We start from the raw sequence: 20,111 nt of genomic DNA on the forward strand, positions 1-20,111 counted from the left end.
ATTATTGCATTATAACTAAGTTCTTATTAATACGACTTTAATACAATTTCGATACTACTGCATTTGTAACCTGTGGATTATCTCAACAACATTTTACAACCTTCAATTTAAACACATTACTCATAAGCCACAGTCAATTTGACCTAATAACGTAATGTAAAAACCCAATCTCTATTTATAGCATTCATTCTGTCTCGGTCGTTTCTTGCCGGTAGACAACAGATATAAAATTACACTAGGTTAAATTACTCTCCGACACCGAGAATCACCGTTGTGGAGTGTGGACTATAAAAAAAATGAAATGAGGTTTAAAGTCTTACTTTTCTGCACCAACTTGGAAATAGTGCTATGAAGGTGAGATGAAATCGGTATTAACGCCCTGCTGTTCTCCTAACGGGCTAATGAAGTAAGGCATATGGAACACAGTGAGCTAAGAAGGAAATTTTGCCCTGATAGCAGTGCTACGTCCAACTCGTGTATGGAATTCCAACTGCCAAGTGTTCTTTTACATGCACGACAATGTGTACATAGGGCCTGGGGGTTTCGTCCTATTCGAACATACTATGAGGGAGATTTTGCCTCAGGTGGATAATATATCCAACATCAAATATATAAGTAATTCATTGGGCCATTTATGCTGTTAATTTTTTATTTCACTTTTATTTGGAAAAAAAGAAAAAAAAAAGTGTACACCAATCACCCTTTTTGCAATTACAAAATGATTGGAGCAATAGTTTAAAAAGTCTTAATTACTGTAAATTGGACAAGATATGAACAGCATTGGTACTCTCTTGCTCTGAAATGTGTCACTCTTACCTTAGCAAGGTTTATGAAATTTTACCCCACAATTAACTTAAATCCTAACACTTATAATTATCTAAGTGTTAGCTCCATCAAATCATAAAAACAATCTGCATACTGAGAAACATTTTTAGATTTGTAGATCATTCAAAATGATGTTCATCAAATTTTGCAATACATATATATATATCTATAAACACAAATTGTATATAAATTTTTTTTTATATTAATATTCTTTAAATGATAAAGTGCATGAAAATATATATAAACATTTCTTTTATTACTGTACACAATATACAAAGATAGGTTGTCAGGCAACAAAACATATGCCCACAGCATCTAAATCATCCAGGCAGTCAACAAGAGTTGTCAGATTTTTCTTTTGTCGGTAATTACACATTTATAACAAATTAAAATCTGATTAAGCTGATTAAGAGTGAAATGAAATGGGGTTTAATGTACTACTGTTATGCTCCGACTGGTCTTATGCTGGTCTTATGAAGACGGGCATACGTCATACAGTGTGCTATGAGGGAAATTTTGCCCGGGCAGCAGCACTATGGCCTACTTTTATATCAAAGTTCACCTGCCAAGGGATCTTTTACGTACATGCCAATGTATACACAGGACCTCGGTTTTCCGTTCCATCCAAACGAGTCGACAGCTGTTCTTGTTACGTCCTCCATTCTGCACCACTGACAATGGGAAACCACGTCGGAAAATCCTGATAAACATTCTCGGCCAATGCAGGGGTCGAACACCCGACCTCCAGGCTAGCGAGCCTGATTAAGAGTACTAACTCATTAAGTAACAATCAGAAAATCATTAGAATTTGTTTGGATTCTAGTTCTGACCCATGCTGACGTTTAGTATACAAAAATTTAATATCATGGATTTAGCTGTTCAAGTTATCAAAGATATGTTGCCAGGCAATGAAACATACGCCCACAGCAGCTAAATCTTCCGGGCAGTCAACAAGAGTTGTCGCATATTTTTTACTTTTTTCGGTAATGAAACATTTATAATACACTAAAATCTGATTAAGAGCAACAACTCAGAAAACCATTAGAATTTGTTTGGTTTTTATAAAGTTCTGCCCCATACAAAACTTTTAATACTGTATCATGGATTTAGCTGTTCCAAGTCATAAAAATTCATTGAAAATCAATATACTTGTTCGTCTCAAGATCTTAAACTCTGTGTATCAATCTGAAGTCAATCGGATATTAACTTTGGCCTCTAGAGCGTCCACAAGATTTTTCAAAGTGATCAAGGGCCATAACTTCGGCAGTAATTATCAGAAATCTTTGAAAATCAATAGGATTATTCGCCTCGTGACCTCAAACACTGTGTATAAATTTAAAGTCAATCAGATATTAACTTTAGCCTTTAGAGCATCCACAAGGTTTTTTAAAGTGATCAAGGGACATAACTCTGGCAGTAATTATCAGAAATCTTTGAAAATCAATAGGATTATTCGCCTCATGACCTTAAACACTGTGTATAAAATTTAAAGTCAATCGGATATTAACTTTAGCCTTTAGAGCATCCACAAGGTTTTTTAAAGTGATCAAGGGACATAACTCTGGCAGTAATTATCGAAAATCACTGAAAATGAATAGATTTCTTCGTCTCATGACCTTAAACACTGTGTATAAAATTTAAAGTCAATCGGATATTAACTTTTGCCTCTAGAGCGTCCACAAGATTTTTAAAAGTGATCAAGGGCCATAACTCTGCCAGTAATTATCGGAAATCGCTGAAAATCAATAGGCTTCTTCGTCTCATGACCTTAAACACTGTGTATAAATTTAAAGTCAATCGGATATTAACTTTGGCCTCTAGAGCGTGCACAAGATTTTTTGAAGTGATCAAGGGCCATAACTCTGGCAGTAATTATCGAAAATCGCTGAAAATCAATAGGCTTCTTCGTTTCATGACCTTAAACACTGTGTATAAATTTAAAGTCAATCGGATATTAACTTTGGTCTCTAGAGCGTCCACAAGACTTTTTGAAGTGATCAAGGGCCATAACTCTGGCAGTAATTATCAGAAATCGCTGAAAATCAATAGGCTTCTTTGTCTCATGACCTTAAACTCTGTGTATAAATTTAAAGTCAATCGGATATTAACTTTGGCTTCTAGAGCGCCCACAAGATTTTTTGAAGTGATCAAGGGCCATAACTCTGGCAGTAATTATCGGAAATCGCTGAAAATCAATAGGCTTCTTCGTCTCATGGCCTTAAACACTGTATATAAATTTAAAGTCAATCGGATATTAACTTTAGCCTCTAGAGCGTCCACAAGCAATTGTGGGCGCCGGACGGACGGACGGACGGACAGGGGCGACGACAATATACGACCACATTTCAATGTGGGCGTATAAAAATCATTGAAAATCAAAATACTTGTTTGTCTCAAAGACCTTAAACTCTGTGTATCAATCTAAAGAGAGAGGGAGAAATGGAGTTTAACTTCCACTCGACACAAACTAGGTCATTTCGGGACTAACATATGGTTCAATTTTATTTCAATAATTTGCCAACGAATAGGGGTCTTTAGCAGTGGGAGGACCCAAAGAAAACCCACGAGGTTGGACAGGCGACCCTACTCCTCGTCACGTACAACCAGGGAATCGAAACCACAACAGTTGACTCAATGGCAGACCTTATGATACAGATGATACAGCGCGCATGTGCTAACCATTCGTCCATCCACCCCCCCCCCCCCATATAAATTTAAAGTCAGTTGGATATTAACTTTAGCAATTATTATGTAACCATCACCAAATGCTGATTTAATGTTTTAAAATAATAAAGTCTATGGTATGTTTAAATCTGGAGTTTGTCAATAGCTTCAATACTTTGACTGGTAATATTTTCTATTGTATTAAAATCTATCGTTATCTGTTTTTGAGAAGGGATATGTTGCCTGAAAAATAAAACAAATTAGGGTTGTAACAATAGGGTCACACATCCATCCACCAAGATGTGAAGGATCATTAAATGTATCTCAAATTTGCCTTGCATGTAAAAGAACCTTTGACAGTTGGAATTAAAATAAAGAGTACCCGTAGGTGGAATTTATTCCAGCTTCGTGTCAAGACTTGTAAACTGGCTTACTTTTCAGGACATCCTAGTTTGATTTCAGTATTGGCCACGAAAGTTCCACTGGATTTTCCAGTCTGGCCTAGCCTTGTCCAAACGGGTCAGATTTCCAGGTAGTCAATTTCACTGCTAGGCAGCCAATAAAGATATGAGAGACACTACAACCACCACAACTGTTATATAGCCTGACAAGAAAGGATGGCAGGTCAAGTTTATTGCTGACAGCCACGATTGTTATGAGAGCCCTACACTATGAACACCATAGCCACTGTTAAATAAAGTGACAGCAGACCACATGTTTGGAGAGAGAGAGAGATTAACATCCACTTGACTAGGTCATTTTGGAACTAACATATGGTTAAATTTTATTTCAATAATTCAGTTGCATGTAGGGGTCTTTAGCAGTGGGAAGAAACTGGAGGACACAGAGAAAACCCACAAGGTTGGACATACAAGCAGGAAATCGAAACCATGCCACATGACTCAATGACAGAACTTCTGATCCAACAGCATGCTTAAAAAATTTGGCCACACAACCCATCTTGGAAGAGACGGTCTTCGAAAGACTAAGGCTATGCCATTTCATGTACGATATTGCAAATGATATGGAGATAAACATCTTACTGTTCTCTTCCAACTGGACTTATGAAGACAGACATATGCCGTACAGTGTGCAATGGGGGAAATTTTGTCCAAACAGTGGCGCTACATCCTACTCTTATATCTAATTCCAACTGCCAAGGGTTCTTTTATGTGCAAGGCAAACAGGAAATATGATAAGCGGTATCGCATTGCAGTTTGCTAAACATAAATGATGTAAGTGCGAATCAGATATTAATTTGTTTAGCAGAAATTTATCAAATTTAAATGAATCTGCGAATCAAGTTTCTTGTCCCAAATTAAGCGTGAAAAAATGTTTAAAAAACATTATGGTTACACTGCCTATGGGCATTCTAGTCTGAAACCATTTCCCTTAGTAAGAATTGTCCATGTGTTCCCATCTGTCATCCCATTTGCTATCACACAGTATTTTAATCATTTTCCAATCACTGAACAACAAAAATATTCTGTAGTCTATAACCATACGAAAAATGTAGCCATCCGAAACGCGCACTGTTATTAGCTATACATACCAGTTTCATTTCTATTTGTTTAACAAAGTACTTTGCAACTAAAACACGATATGCTACATAACATAAAACTAATTGTGGTTGAAGTCTATTAAAGGGAATGAAAGTTCCCCACACACATAGGGATGCCGACAACCAGTATTTGTGATACATATTTTGTTCGTTGGTAATCAAAAATTAAATTCTAACGTTTTGAATACTGACACAAAGATTATCCACATTTTGAATACTAGAAGGCTTTCTCAACACTATAAACGTGTATAAAATGTCAAATAAATTGTTATAAACAAAACTGAATTCTCCGTATGCCATTTTCTTCTCGAACTACCCAGACACAATTCATTATACTATATAATACAGGGACATAACTCTATGAATAGGGACTATTAAACTGGAAATGGGGAATCAAGTAGTAACACTCACGTTGCGAGACATGTCAATTTCAAGTAATTATATCAGTATTCATTTTGAAAGAAATAAATCCAGTGTATCCCCCACGTATTGCAAAATAAAATATAAAACCAGCGGCTGCCAGGCAGGATATGCCCACATTTTCGAGAGATGGATAGAGAACAAGCTAAAAAGAAAGCGATTTTTTGTACAATCAGGGACCATAATTCAGGAAGTTACGGTCCGATATGCGCGAATATCGAAAGGAACCGAGATCTTTGGGTAATAAACTCACATTTCAAGTTTCAACAAGATAGGTTGCCAGGCAACGAAACATACGCCCACAGCAGCTATATCGTCCGGGCAGTCAACAAGAGTTGTCACATATTTTTACTTTTTTCGGTAATGAAACATTTATAATACATTAAAATCTGATTAAGAGTAACAACTCATTAAGTAATTATCAGAAAACCATTAGAATTTGTTTGGTTTTTATAAAGTTCTGCCCCATGCTAACGTTTAGTATACAAAACTTTTAACATCATGGATTTAGCTGTTCAAGTCATAAAGATTCTTGAAAATCAATATACTTGTTCGTCTCAAGATCTTAAACACTGTGTATAAATTTAAAGTCAATCAGATATTAACTTTAGCCTCTAGAGCATCCACAAGATTTTTCAAAGTGATCAAGGGCCACAACTCTGGCAAAAATTATCGGAAATCGCTGAAAATCACTAGGCTTCTTTGTCTCATGGTCTTCAACACTGTATATAAATTTAAAGTCAATCGGATATTAACTTTAGCCTCTAGATCGTCCACAAGATTTTTCAAAGTGATCAAGGGCCACTGGCAGTAATTATCGGAAATCGCTGAAAATCAATAGGTTTCTTTGTCTCATGACCTTAAACACTGTGTATAAATTTAAAGTCAATCAGATATTGACTTTGACCTCTAGAGCGTCCACAAGCAATTGTGGACGCCGGACCGACGGATGGACGGGGGCGACAACAATATACGACCACATTTCAATGTGGGCGTATAAAAATCGGATAAAAATTGTGACCTCTATAGGGTCCACAACCTTGATATACCATAATTTTACGCTATTTGAGAACGAACCGCGGCCATTTTGTCAGTCAATTTTGGGCCGATTTTCATGAAATTCGAACTCAGCCGTCCTTAGGGTGTAACGGTGATATAACAATGTTTTTTTAAATTGGATAAAAATTATGACCTCTATAGGGTCCACAAGCTAAAAACGCGGTTTTTCGTACAATCAGGGGCCATAATTTAGGAAGTTACGGTCCGATATGCACGAATATCGAAAGGAACCGAGATCTTTGGGTTATCAACTTAAATTTCATTTCTAATCGAGAAAGGTGTAAATATCACAAACCTGCATCTAATATTAGCTTTTTCAAACATAATTCTTGAAGCTTTAGATTGTGGTCTGTCCCCATATTTATCAGAATAATATACAACTTCTGTTATACCGGATTGTATAACAACTTTAGCACATTCATTACATGGAAATAATGCCGAATATATCGTACAGTTCTTTACATCAGCAGAATTCTTATTTAAAACAGCATTTAACGCAGCATGACATACTAAAAATATACCCAAAAAATTCAAACTTAAAATTATAAGATCTCAAAAAATTTTTTTTAAAACATTTAACTCAGCATGACATACTATAAAGAAAACAAAATTAAAATTTAAAATTAGAGAATTCAAAAAAAATATATACAACAACATTAATTCAGAATGACACACCATAAAAATAATAATATCTAAAATGATTTCTCAATAAAGATAATTTAAAAACAATTAAAATTTTTTGGTCTTAGCAGAATATCAGACCTCTTTGCGGTTTGGTAAAAACAGCATTTTCTATTTGATGTGATACGTCTTATGAACACAAGTTAAATAAGGGACGTTTAAATTAGATTGTATGCCAAGCCTGGGACCCATTAATCTTTTTCTTTTACTTGTATTTGTAACAGAGTAAAGAAAAGTTGGGGTGTCTAAGTTTAGATTTGTTGTAGATTCCATGATGTAGTAAGGTTTTTGAATGTTTAATTCAGTGGGATTCAACATGGCTTCTGAGGGGATGAATATATTTAGGTATGGGCGAGTACCAAATAGTTTCATTGTATGACAGTTGAGATTTGGTCTAAAATGCCTAGGAAGTCAGCGTCATTCTCAGACACAGTCAATAGCCATGATATCCAAATCACGTGATCTACACATCACAGGTCATGACATTGACATCAATGGTTCTTGAGGTCAACAACACGTTAGATTGTAAACAATAGGTTTATCTTCAGCATTGTGTCCTTTGCACCCATAAAGGCCATATAATTCGTACAGTCCCAACAGGTTCTCTCTTCTTCCAATGATTTTTCACAAAAATAACATCTACAACTCATAGAATTGACGTTGTCTTCAATGACAGCGTCTGTTCATAGAAGAGGCCGCCATATTGCACTATTTTGTGCGTCGGTCGGGTCTATTTCAGATATACACAACCAATTCTGTTGATGTTTTTAGCGTTGGGATTGACTAATAGTTAATGTGTTTCAGTTCTAAAACAAATATTTTAAACTTTAACGCAAATTTAGAAAATAGTCAAATTCTGGCTGGGATTACTGAGCAAAATGGCCATTCACTGTATACGTGCGGAAAAAAAAGCTAGCCACCAATTAAATTTTGTACGTTAGTTACGTACGGGAACAGCGTATGACATAAACAAAACAAGTGGTACAATAACATGACACAAGCAGATACCATATTCCCAGAGAAAATATACCAGTAACAAACATGATTCAAGGGAAGTAACTCTGATATTTCTGTTTTGAATAGAATAGTTAATTTCTTTATTTCAAAAGTTTTTATCTTCCTGAAAAGTTTCTTACGAGAACATTTCTCTAAGGTAAATCAATATCTAAATCTAAAGTAAATGTTTGATTTGCATGAAATTTAATATGGAGTAAAGTTTAAGATGTTGGGCAACATCAAAATCTCATGCAGTATGGTGGAGCAGAATCTTCTTAATGACCGATCAGGAAGACTAGTTATGTAACGATAGAAGTACTAGCAACTTCCGTTTAAACCTTTCTTATTTATTAAAGATACATTATGGGAGATTAGATAAAGAGCTGGCAGTTCTCACTATAATAGTTAAAAACTAGATAATGTAACAGGAATTTGCTGAAAATTTCAGTCAAATGGATCCACTCTGAACCGATCATCATTAATAAAGTCGGTACGATAAAAAAAATAGTCTCGATTATCCATTTCATGATTAAATCATGAATGAAAGTTCAGGATCAAATCAGATCCTAATCCAATAAATATCACATCGAGAGTTGATTATGGTCTGGATAAGTTAATTAATGTCTAATTAATAATTAAGATAACTTTTCAGGCCTTAAAAAAGACCTGCAATAGCCAGATTTAGGTCTTATATAATGTATGTTTAATAAAAGTACTTTATTCCTACCATATAACTCTTTAGTTTTTAAAACATCTTCTGAATCTCTACCCCATGGCATACTATCATCATCACAACCATTAGGCATTGCATTATAACCAATACCAACAATCTTCTTCTCACGATTTACAATACATGCACCCACCTTTAAATAATGCAAATAACAGAATATTTATAGATGTGCCAAGGCAGTGGTGTGGGGACTAATAGCAGAATATTATATATGTACGAAGGCAGTGGTGTGGAGACAAATTCCAAGCACAGGCATCTTAAAAATAACTGGTCTGAATCCGATTCAGGGGCAAAAAACTAATCTTAAAACGATTCTTTATCAGTACTTATAATACTAGAACTGATAAAGACTCGAGACTAACATATTAGGCCAGGATTCAAGTCTCTCAAATGTGGCCAGACTCGTTAACATTTCATTTGTGGAGTTGACTTGTTTGCTAAATGATTAAGACGTTGGGTAGCTCAACTGGAAGTTTCAGGTTCCCTCCTGTTGGTGTCCGAAAAAGTTCCTCTCGATATTCTAGCATGCTTTCGCCTGGTCAGTGGTGCAAGACAGTCTCTTACATTTTATTTATTTGGATTGGACGAAAAGCCACGACCCGTATGCACATTAGTGTACAGTACACATAAAAGAGAGAGAGAGAGAGAGAGAGAGAGAGAGAGAGAGAGAGAGAGAGAGTCATTTCCTAATTCTTTGCTCCTACTTTCCATGAAATGTATAAATGGCGTCAGCGTCATTTAGTGAAATGGAGTTTGACGTCCAGTAGACACAGACTAGGTAATTTGGGGACTAACACATGGTTTAATTTTATTTTAGTAATTTGCTTGCACACACACGTCTTAATGTGGGAGGAAACAGGACCCGGATAAAACCCATGAGGCTACTCCTTGTCACGCACATGTTGAGAATCCACATTATCTGATTCAATGACAGACTTTATGATCTAAATCATAAGTTAATAAACCTGATGAATCAAGGAAATAATAATAAAGATAGGTTGCCAGGCAACGAAACATACGCCCACAGCAGCTAAATTGTCCGGGCAGTCAACAAGTATTGTCGCATATTTTTACTTCTTTCGGTAATGAAACATTTATAATACACTAAAATCTGATTAAGAGTAACAACTCATGAAGTAATTATCAGAAAACGATTAGAATTTGTTTGGTTTTTATAAAGTTCTGCCCCATGCTAACGTTTAGTATACAAAACTTTTAATATCATGGATTTAGCTGTTCAAGTCATAAAAATTCATTGAAAATCAATATACTTGTTTGACTCAAGCTCTTAAACTCTGTGTATCAATCTGAAGTCAACTCTGGCAGTAATTATCGGAAATCGCTGAAAATCAATAGGCTTCTTCGTCTCATGACCTTAAAGACTGTGTATCAATTTAAAGTCAATCGGATATTAACTTTGGCCTTTAGAGCGTCCAAAAGTTATCAAGAGCCATAACTCTAGCAGTAATTACCTGAAATCACTGAAAATCAATAGGCTTCATCGTCTCATGACCTTAAACACTGTGTATAAATTTAAAGTCAATCGGATATTAACTTTGACCTGTAGAGCGTCCACAAGATTTTTTTAAGTGATCAAGGGCCATAACTCTGGCAGTAATTATCGGAAATCGCTGAAAATCAATAGGCTTCTTCGTCTCATGACCTTAAACAGTGTGTATAAATTTAAAGTCAATCAGATATTAACTTTGGTCTGTAGAGCATCCACAAGATTTTTTGAAGTGATCAAGGGCCATAACTCTGGCAGTAATTATCGGAAATCGCTGAAAATCAATAGGCTTCTTCGTCTCATGACCTTAAACAGTGTGTATAAATTTAAAGTCAATCGGATATTAACTTTGGCCTGTAGAGCATCCACAAGATTTTTTGAAGTGATCAAGAGCCATAACTCTGGCAGTAATTATCGGAAATCGCTGAAAATCAATAGGCTTCTTCGTCTCATGACCTTAAACAGTGTGTATAAATTTAAAGTCAATCGGATATTAACTTTGGCCTGTAGAGCATCCACAAGATTTTTTGAAGTGATCAAGAGCCATAACTCTGGCAGTAATTATCGGAAATCGCTGAAAATCAATAGGCTTCTTCGTCTCGTGACCTTAAACACTGTGTATAAATTTAACGTCAATCGGATATTAACTTTGGCCTTTAGAGCGTCCACAAGATTTTTTGAAGTGATCAAGGGCCATAACTCTGGCAGTAATTATCGGAAATCGCTGATAATCAATAGGATTCTTCGTCTCATGGACTTAAACACTGTATATAAATTTAAAGTCAATCGGATATTAAGTTTAGCCTCTAGAGCGTCCACAAGCAATTGTGGACGCCGAACCGACGGACGGACGGACGGGGGTGACGACAATATACGACCACATTTCAATGTGGGCGTATAAAAAGACATTGGCTAATCTTGGAAAATATTTATATTATTTAATGAAAATTAGAAATCAACTGTTAGAATCGTAATACTTTTAAGTATCAAATATCCTTAATCAAATAATTAAATATCCTTATATCATATATGATGCTTGAGTGCGCGGCGACGGGGTGGGTATAATTCGTTTTTACTTGGTGGTGATGCAATAGTTTTTGCGTGTGTAATATAGTTACCTACATGTATAAGGGTCTAGTTTGACTTTTTTTATTTTTTTTTTTTGAATTAGTGGGTTTGGGGTGCGGTGGGAGTATCAAATAGTAATTGTTCCGATTTATTAAATTATCTATTTTATTTAAATTATTATTTGGTAGAAAGCGAGAAGGGGGGATGGGGTGGGGGCGGTATCAAATTAGTATATATTCTTTGCTCTCTCCTTCTGATATATATATATTTATATATACTATTCAAAAAAAGTAGGGGATATTTGATTTTTAAGTGTTATTAAAGTCACCTAATGAAACTGACGAAGAAACAAATGACAAAATGAAATGAAGTTCACATTCATCGATTTATTCCAAATGATCGTTAGACTAAGTAAGGCACAGACTGACCATTATAAGGGTAAAATGATACCCGGGGTCAAACAGCAAAGTTACCACAGCATCACAACCAAGTCAGTAACGGGTAAATCCTCCTCTGTTTGCCAAACAAGCATTGATCCGACGTGGCATACTCCTAATGAGACGTCTAAGGTCATTTTGGTCCAGATTGTCCCATTCCTGTTGCAACGCAGCAGCAAGTTCTTGGACATTGGCAGGACGTTGTTGACGTTGACGTAACCTCTGTCCAAGCATGTCCCAGACATGCTCGATGGGGGAGAGGTCGGGACTCAGTGCTGGCCAAGGTAATGTGGTGATGTTCTGTTGTTGGAGGTAACCTGTAACGATCCTGGCCCTGTGACATCTTGCGTTGTCATCCTGGAAGATGAAACGGCGGCCATGACGTCGTGCGAACGGCACAACATGGACTGCCAAGATGTTGTCCCGGTAGTACTGGCCTGTAACACGCCCTGCAACAACATGTAAAGCCGTTCTTCCAGCAACAGTGATGCCTCCCCACACCATAACAGAACCACCCCCAAATCGATCATGTCTGATGACGTTAACGTCTTGGAAGCGCTCGTTTCGACGACGTCACACCCTCCTACGTCTGTCCAAAAAATCAACAGTGAACCTTGACTCATCTGAAAACATCACATTGCTCCAGCGTCGATTATCCCAGTGTTGACGATCCCTACACCAACGACGTCTTGCCTGAATGTGATGATCTCTCAAACAAGGGATCATGCGAGGACGTCGGGCGCGAAGGTGACCCCTATGCAGTCAATTCCGAATCGTCTGGATACTCACTCTCACACCAGTGTCTGTTTGAAGACGAGCGCTGATCTGATTTGCTGTGATGACACGATTTCTCAAGGCCAAGGTACGGATAAATCGATCCTGGGCTTGAGTTGTCGCCCTTGGTCGACCTGAGCGAGGTCTGTCCTGTACAGATTGTGTATCACGATATCTGGACCATAGCCTGCTTATGACAGACTGAGAAACATTCGTCGTCCGCGCCACAACCGCCTGTGTTGTGCCGATCTGTAGCATGCCAAGGGCACGTAACCTTTCATTTTGGGTAAGCCGACGCATATCAAAATTTGTTTTCTGGTCACTAAAACAATTAAACTGATGTTTCCACCCTGGAATTCAATGCCACAATGACTGTAACATTCAAAGTCAGAGTCGTGCAAATCTTGGGTTGGACCCCCATGATGATCCCAAGCATCACCTGCATTCCATGCGGTAGCTATTGGTGCGTTTGGGCGTCACATGTAACTGGAAATGTTTCTTCTGTTAGGTACTATAGTGACTTTTTTCGTAGTCATTTGCATATTTTAGTATTATGCCCCCAAAATCAAATATCCCCTACTTTTTTTGAATAGTATAGGTGTACATAAATTTTCGAAGTATTTAGGGTAGTGATGTGAATTTGCACAAAGGGAGGTGGGGGTATTTACACTCTATTGTTATTCATACTTTTATTAATTATCAATGTATATTATTTATATTTGTATACATGTTTTGGCTACAGCAAACTTTTTGCTTCGCCTGTAATAAAGTTCAATATAAATCAACCATTAAATCCCCTAGATTTTTATTAGAGCTCACACAACCTTTGTGTATCAGCTGAGTGTGTACCTGTGTTCTAGGATCTTTACTTCTCTGTGCTGATAAAAAGGCAATCGCCATGAAATAATCTGGCCACTCCAAATATCCTTTTCTTTTACAACTAGTAATGTTAACTTCATCTTTCAATGTATTTTTACTGAAAATATAAATATCTTAAAACAAGTAACAGTTTAAACATTAATTATATAAAATATAGATAAAGAGATGGCTGTAATACATACAGTTCAAAAATAGATAATGAGAGAGTTAAATGGGGTATAACATGGCATTTTGGGGTGTGTCTATTAGGGGTAACCCACCGCACAAACTGTCTGGCAGTGGTCATTCATGATACCTGTCGTGGTACTGAACAACTCCAAAGCTCTTTTAGGTGGTACACACTTCAGCTAATCTAGCCTAGCTATGGTCTGGAAATTAGATAAATCTTTGTCACTGTCAGGGATACTCCACCACTACAAATGTCTGGCAATTACATAGCTCTGTCAGGAGTACCCCACCATTAGAAATGTCTGTCAGAGTGTTTTTGTAACACCTGAAGATGTACGGTACACTGCTGTCAACCTAGCTGAAAAGTGTACCAATTTTCTCCTATATGGTATCAATGCATGTATATCTGGTGGTATCATCAGAATGTAAGTCTGCCAGGTTTCTGATGGTCCCAAAATGCCATGCCCCCCAACTAGGCTAGATTAGCTCAAAAGTGTACCACATGAAAATCGTACAGCAGTGTACCGTACATCTTCAGGTGTTACAAAAACACTCTAACACACATTTCTAGTGGTGGGTTACCCCTGACAGAGCTATGTAATTGCATGGCATTTTGGGCGTGGAATACCACACCCACCACCGGAAAACCGGCAGACTTACATTCTGATGATACCAGATATACATGCATTGATAACATATAGGAAAAAATTGGTACACTTTTCAGCTAGGTTGGCCCCCTGGGCTCCCGGTCTAATATAGTCCAGATGACAAAATTAACCAAACCGGTTGAGGATCAGGCCAAATTCAATTTTGACTTTAGGTTACACTCAAACACAATCCCCTCCCTACTATCTACATGTATACATAAGCTCTGCATATGCCAATACGATGTGAAGGATATTTTTATTAAATAATTCACTAGCCGTTAGCAGTTGTCAAAATACGACAACTGGTATGATATTTACATGTATTTGCTTTTAAATTTCAAAGACAACTCAGTTTTCAACAAGGTAATAATTATGGTGAGAAAAGTTATATAACAATTAGAATTTTGCAATTTGAACATGTTTTTTTTTTTTTCAAATACCAAACACCCTCATAAAGATTTAAAAAAAAACATACATAATTTGACATATACAGAATATTGCTATTTTTTCTTTTTGTGAAACCTGTAAAAGTACATGTACGGTAAGTAGGTAATGGTTGGGTAGGAAATGGCCTTAATTTGTGATCACTGGCACTTATGATAATTTATTAGGTACATCATCATGGAAATGGGGTCCAAGTGGAAAAATTGGGAAAAAGGGCACAAAAATGAATTTATAGCACTTTGGCGTCTGACATTAACCCGCAACCCAAACCCTAACCCAACCCTTACCCAACAGTTCTATTCGTTCTTTGTCTAACATGTAAATTGTTGAAAAGCATTTAGAATATTATTCTATTTTGGTCGAGGGCGCATTTCTGCGGATTTTGGTTTTAATTTAAGTACTAAGACTGTCAGTGGTTTATGTTTTTCCCGTAAAATCGTGCTTCTGCGCCGAAACGATGTACGGTAAAATAGCGGAAGTAGATACTTTGCCGTATACGGTTAAATATCCACTTCGTAATATTTAATACATTTGAAATGAATAATAATACCCTTTTTTACAATTAAAATTAGATTAATATGTTACTAGCAAATAATGCCATATAGAACTATTTACAGAGCTACTGTACTGTCATTGTCAGTAGAAGGGGCGGGGTCGTGGCATGGTCATGGACCTTATCGGCTTATCATAAATATAAAATAAATGAGTATGTTAGTGGGCAGTGTCTTTATTTCTTAGTTCTATTCAATTGCCTTTCAAATTACCCATTGACAGCGCCGACAATTTCATCACACTTCTCCGCTTCATCATTATTATTATTATTTACCATCGTTATTGGGTTGAATTAGTCGATATGTATAAAAGTTTAATATAGTAAATTCAGACGTAACCATTGATGAAGAAAAAGCGCTCGAATCAATACTGGGTAATCATTAGTAAATTTATATAAAATTGAATAAAGTAATTTGTTTGGAAAGATTATGATAATCTTATCATGTTATAATATAAAGACTTAGATTAGTTTATTACAATTGGCGTTTTTGTGAGTCGATTAGATTAGGTTTTGATTTGCTAGTACGATTTGGTATGATTTCGATTTGATTAGCTATGGTCCACAAATGTGAAATTTGATAATTACGATTTGGTAAGATGGCTGCCATCACGGACACCGATCAGAAAAAAAAAATTGTCTCTGCTAATTATTGATGACTTGTTAAAGACAAATGAAGGTTATCTACGCAAAAAAGGAAAAATGGTTGCCGTTAGAAACAATCTCCTATGTCCAACAAGTTCAAGTATTTTTTTTAAAACTGAAGTGACAAAACATGTAAAAATAGGTGTCACAGCTCCATTGCCCGCGTTGGAAGAAAGTCATTTTTTCCCGATTTGTAACCCTTTTTCAACTTAACGTCATACGGTGGCTATTTAATATTTTGTAATAATTTTAAAATATTTTGGAAGCCGATATCCTGTTCTTTTGTTTGATATAATTTTTATATATGTGTTCATTTGATTAATTTCATAAACGTAAGTTGAAAAACGTTAATTTCCCGTGTTTTGACGTTACGCTGAAAAATTTTGTCACGTTTTTAAACGAGGGTACCCCACTTCAAGTGCTCGGCGGGCGCACTTATTATTAATATTATTTTTTCATTCTAATATCATTAGAAAGATAAATGAACGATCTTTCAATTGGTCGGGGTGCTTTGTTGGCATTTCGAAATACCATGCATTTTTTGCAAGTTGAACGCTTCAATTCACGCAATCTTTTTTTTAGGCGATTTGTCAATATAGCACCCCCGACCGATTGAAAGTTCGTTTTATTGTCGTTTTGATGCTATTAAAATCAACAAAATCGGAGCATGGCAAGTGCGCCCGCCAAGCAATTGAAAATGGTATACAATGAGAAATTTTGTCAAAAATAAATCGCGTTGTTTAGCCTTGTTATGACGTCATTTCAACACCAAAACTAAAATGTATTCCATGTTCCTTAGACTCATATTCGCGGTAAATTACGTTGAAAGGCAACTCCGATGTTTATTTATGAAGTAAGCGTTATGTTATATGAATAAAGGACTTGCCTGAAAATAAATAAGGATAGTTAATTCCATTTTTTTCACGCCTTTTGGCTTTGCTGGGTTGACTGTGTTTACATCACGTGACTCATATTCGCGCGCTTTTATAACCATGTGACAGGATATAAATATAAAATCGAATGGAAATTTCCTATCAGCGACCACACGTCTTTACTTTTAACACCAAACATTTTTCAAGAATTGAACAATTCCGTAAAATTGACGAATGTTTCAATGCTCTGAAATCATAAATTCGCTGTTCACTGAATTATTCAAGCCCAATTTTAAGGCATTTCAGTGCACACGAATGCAAATGAAACCGGAAAACATCCACACGGGTCTTGGTACTGACAGCAGGCGTGAGGAAGATAGTATAGGTACTACTGATAATTAGTACATCGATTTCTATCCACATAAACGGATATTATACCCAAATATATAAAGTTGGACCAACTAGCTGAAATAATTTGAAAAATGGCTCAATTTCTGGATTTGCCGTTGGCGATTTGCAACATTTCGTTTGAGATGATGGAACCGACATAGATTATGAATTAGGTCAGTCATGTCAATACTAATTACTATCATCACTCAGTATTGATACGGATACCCAATTTTCTCAAAACGTTTTAGTTTTTACTAAATAATTTAGCATTATATAACAGTTGTCATACTAATTATTATAATTTTAATTCTTTTTTTTAGGAAAATATATTTAACACCTCGAGTATCACATATTTGTTGGTCAGTTAAACAATTGAATGAACCGACAAACCTAAGGCCTTAATTGGGCCTTGATTCGATATTTGTTTACATTGATTAAAATATACAAAAAAGGAAGCTGCTCAATGGGCTACATACCAATTTGAAGGAATAATATAAATATTCAAAAGTGAAGTAAAAACATAACAATTCTTTGAGTTAAATTGTAGCTGTTAGGCCTAGGCCTTTATAAACATGACTAGGCCTACCATAGCCTATCAGTAACTGAGTAACCTACTTTTACTCTTTAGTCTTTAGAGAATAATTTTTTATTGGTCAATGTTATCTTCTGAGTAGAAAATAATATGTAAAAGCAGAATTCTAACAATAATGTAAGCAAGGAATGCTGAGAACAATGATAATGCAACAAGAGTTGTCCGTTTTTTAAAATTATGTGGTTGCTATGACAACCATCCAAAATCCTTAATAATTCACTAAAATTATATAATTCTTAATATTTTGTATTACATGGGCTATAAATATATGCTAAAAAGCTTTCTGCTACTGTACTTAAAATGTGGCGATCAATTGGTTTGTCATGGTAAACATCATTGAAAATGGAACAACATTGCCTTTTTGGGGGTGTTTGTTTTCGTTTTGATTGCTATAAAAACCAAATATTAAGTAATATACAAGAGTAAAGATAAGTAATTTTAAAAATTCACAAACATATTTACTTGTAAACAAAATTTCTCTTCAAGATCTTAATTCCTTTTATATTTTATTTATGTCTTAATTAATGGACAACTACTTGAACTAGCTACTGCAGAATGTTCTTCAAAAGGGAACACCTTTCCAGCTCTTGGGAGAAGACATATAAATATTTTCATTTTATTTATTTTTTAAAATCTTGTCCAATAGCTTCTGTTTTTAAAATAATACAATTATCAATATTGATGTCATGATTATTGGAAAATAATGCTTTTCGGAAAAAAATAAATGTGGTTGCTATGGTAACAGCCCAAACTCATTCATATTTTTCTCAAACTTACACAATCCATATCATTTAATATTACATGGGTTTCAAATATTTTAAACTGCTTACTTTAAAATGTGGTGATGACCTTTTGGGTTATGGTAAGTAGCGTTGAAAATGGTCAAAAATTGCATTTTTTCCATTTTGGTTGCTATGACAACCAAAATTGATAATATATGGCGGATTGGAAATAAGTGATTTTAAAAATTCACAAACTTTTTGACATATTCCCATAATTTCACATGTGTATCTCCATTCCTTCTTATTTTATTAATGTCCCAAAAACGCCCCAAAAATAGGCAATTGTGTGCCGCGGAAAATTGTTCAAAAATGAACATATATTCAGCTCTTGAGAGAAGGCATATATATATTTTTACTCTTTTTTTTTTCGTTAATCATACTTGATAGCTACTGATTTTAAAATGCATAACAACCAGGTTCAAAATTACAGATATAACATGCACAAGACCCTTTTTTGATGAAAAAATTGACCAAAATCGCTCTGACAAAATGAAATTTTTGAGAAAACCTATGTATTTTGCAGTTACTGTGGAAATCGGTGTAATTATTACAAAAATGTGAAAATTGAAGCATAATTAGCCTTAAAGTTGTATTTCATGAATTTACATCTTCATTTTTAATAGGTTTGATATGAAATGAAATATGGCATCACAAAAAACACCAAAAATGGCTTTTTCAAAGTGTTGAAAAACCTTTCTTCCGCGAAAAGTCAAAAATCGCAACTTTGAGCCTCAATAAAAAAAAAAGTTTTCATCCGATTTTGAATCTGTAAAAAGTTTTGTGAGAAGAATGATGAGATCTACTTGGAAAGCTAATAAAATCAAATGTATAATCATAATCTCAAAATCACCAAGTTTACTGAGAAAACCTAGGATCGAGAAATATATTGAAAAAACTGTAAATAATGAATAAAATTGATTAGAGGAGATCTAACATTCTTGTGGACTATAAAGTTAACATTAAACACGTCAAATGTATTTTAAAAAAAAACATTTTTTATGGAGAAAAACAACAATAAGCATTAAAAATTACTTACGACGTCGAACATTCCGCCATTTTGAAAAAGTCAAATCTAATCGCCTAAACACCTCCTGGGAAGATTAGGTCGATTTGCCTAATCAGTTGAGTTAAATCGTCTCACAAATGTAACGATTAGCATAAACAACTTGGTTCACAAATGCGTATAATAGCTAATCGGTCTAATCTAATCGGTTCACAAAAACGCCTAATAAATTATTTGATATATTATTATACTGGAAGGGATGTCCGCTGGCTTCAAATGCACACAATAACTGCGCAAAACTGCATCTTCAATGAGTCACGTTCTATTTTAGACTCGGCATCCCGGCATATCTCTGCAGATTTCACTCGGCCAACTTCGGTTACTCCTCTACACCAAACCATGTTTCCAAACAGAGTT

The 20,111-nt window shown here is 35.5% G+C and overlaps 1 protein-coding gene across 3 annotated transcripts; it reads right to left on the minus strand.

Annotated features, from left to right (window-relative positions):
- Window positions 1–631: 631 nt before the first annotated feature.
- LOC130014100 (deoxycytidylate deaminase-like) lies at window positions 632–20,017 on the minus strand. Of its 3 annotated transcripts, XM_056102982.1 has the most exons (6): window positions 19,946–19,963; window positions 15,625–15,781; window positions 13,572–13,698; window positions 8,934–9,069; window positions 6,825–7,038; window positions 632–3,732 (listed from the first exon to the last, which is right to left on the minus strand). In XM_056102982.1, the coding sequence occupies exons 2-6, from the start codon at window positions 15,687–15,689 to the stop codon at window positions 3,633–3,635; spliced, it is 642 nt and encodes a 213-aa protein (XP_055958957.1). In that variant the 5' UTR covers window positions 15,690–15,781; window positions 19,946–19,963; the 3' UTR covers window positions 632–3,632. The 3 variants fall into 3 exon arrangements, with proteins under 3 accessions (XP_055958957.1, XP_055958958.1, XP_055958959.1); XM_056102983.1 differs by lacking the exon at window positions 15,625–15,781 and having other exon boundaries at window positions 19,728–20,017; XM_056102984.1 differs by lacking the exon at window positions 15,625–15,781 and having other exon boundaries at window positions 19,946–20,013.
- Between the last annotated feature and the right edge of the window lie 94 nt (window positions 20,018–20,111).

Source organism: Patella vulgata, chromosome 8 (genome assembly GCF_932274485.2).
Source record: "Patella vulgata chromosome 8, xgPatVulg1.2, whole genome shotgun sequence".
In the NCBI taxonomy this organism is placed as follows: Eukaryota; Metazoa; Mollusca; class Gastropoda; family Patellidae; genus Patella; species Patella vulgata.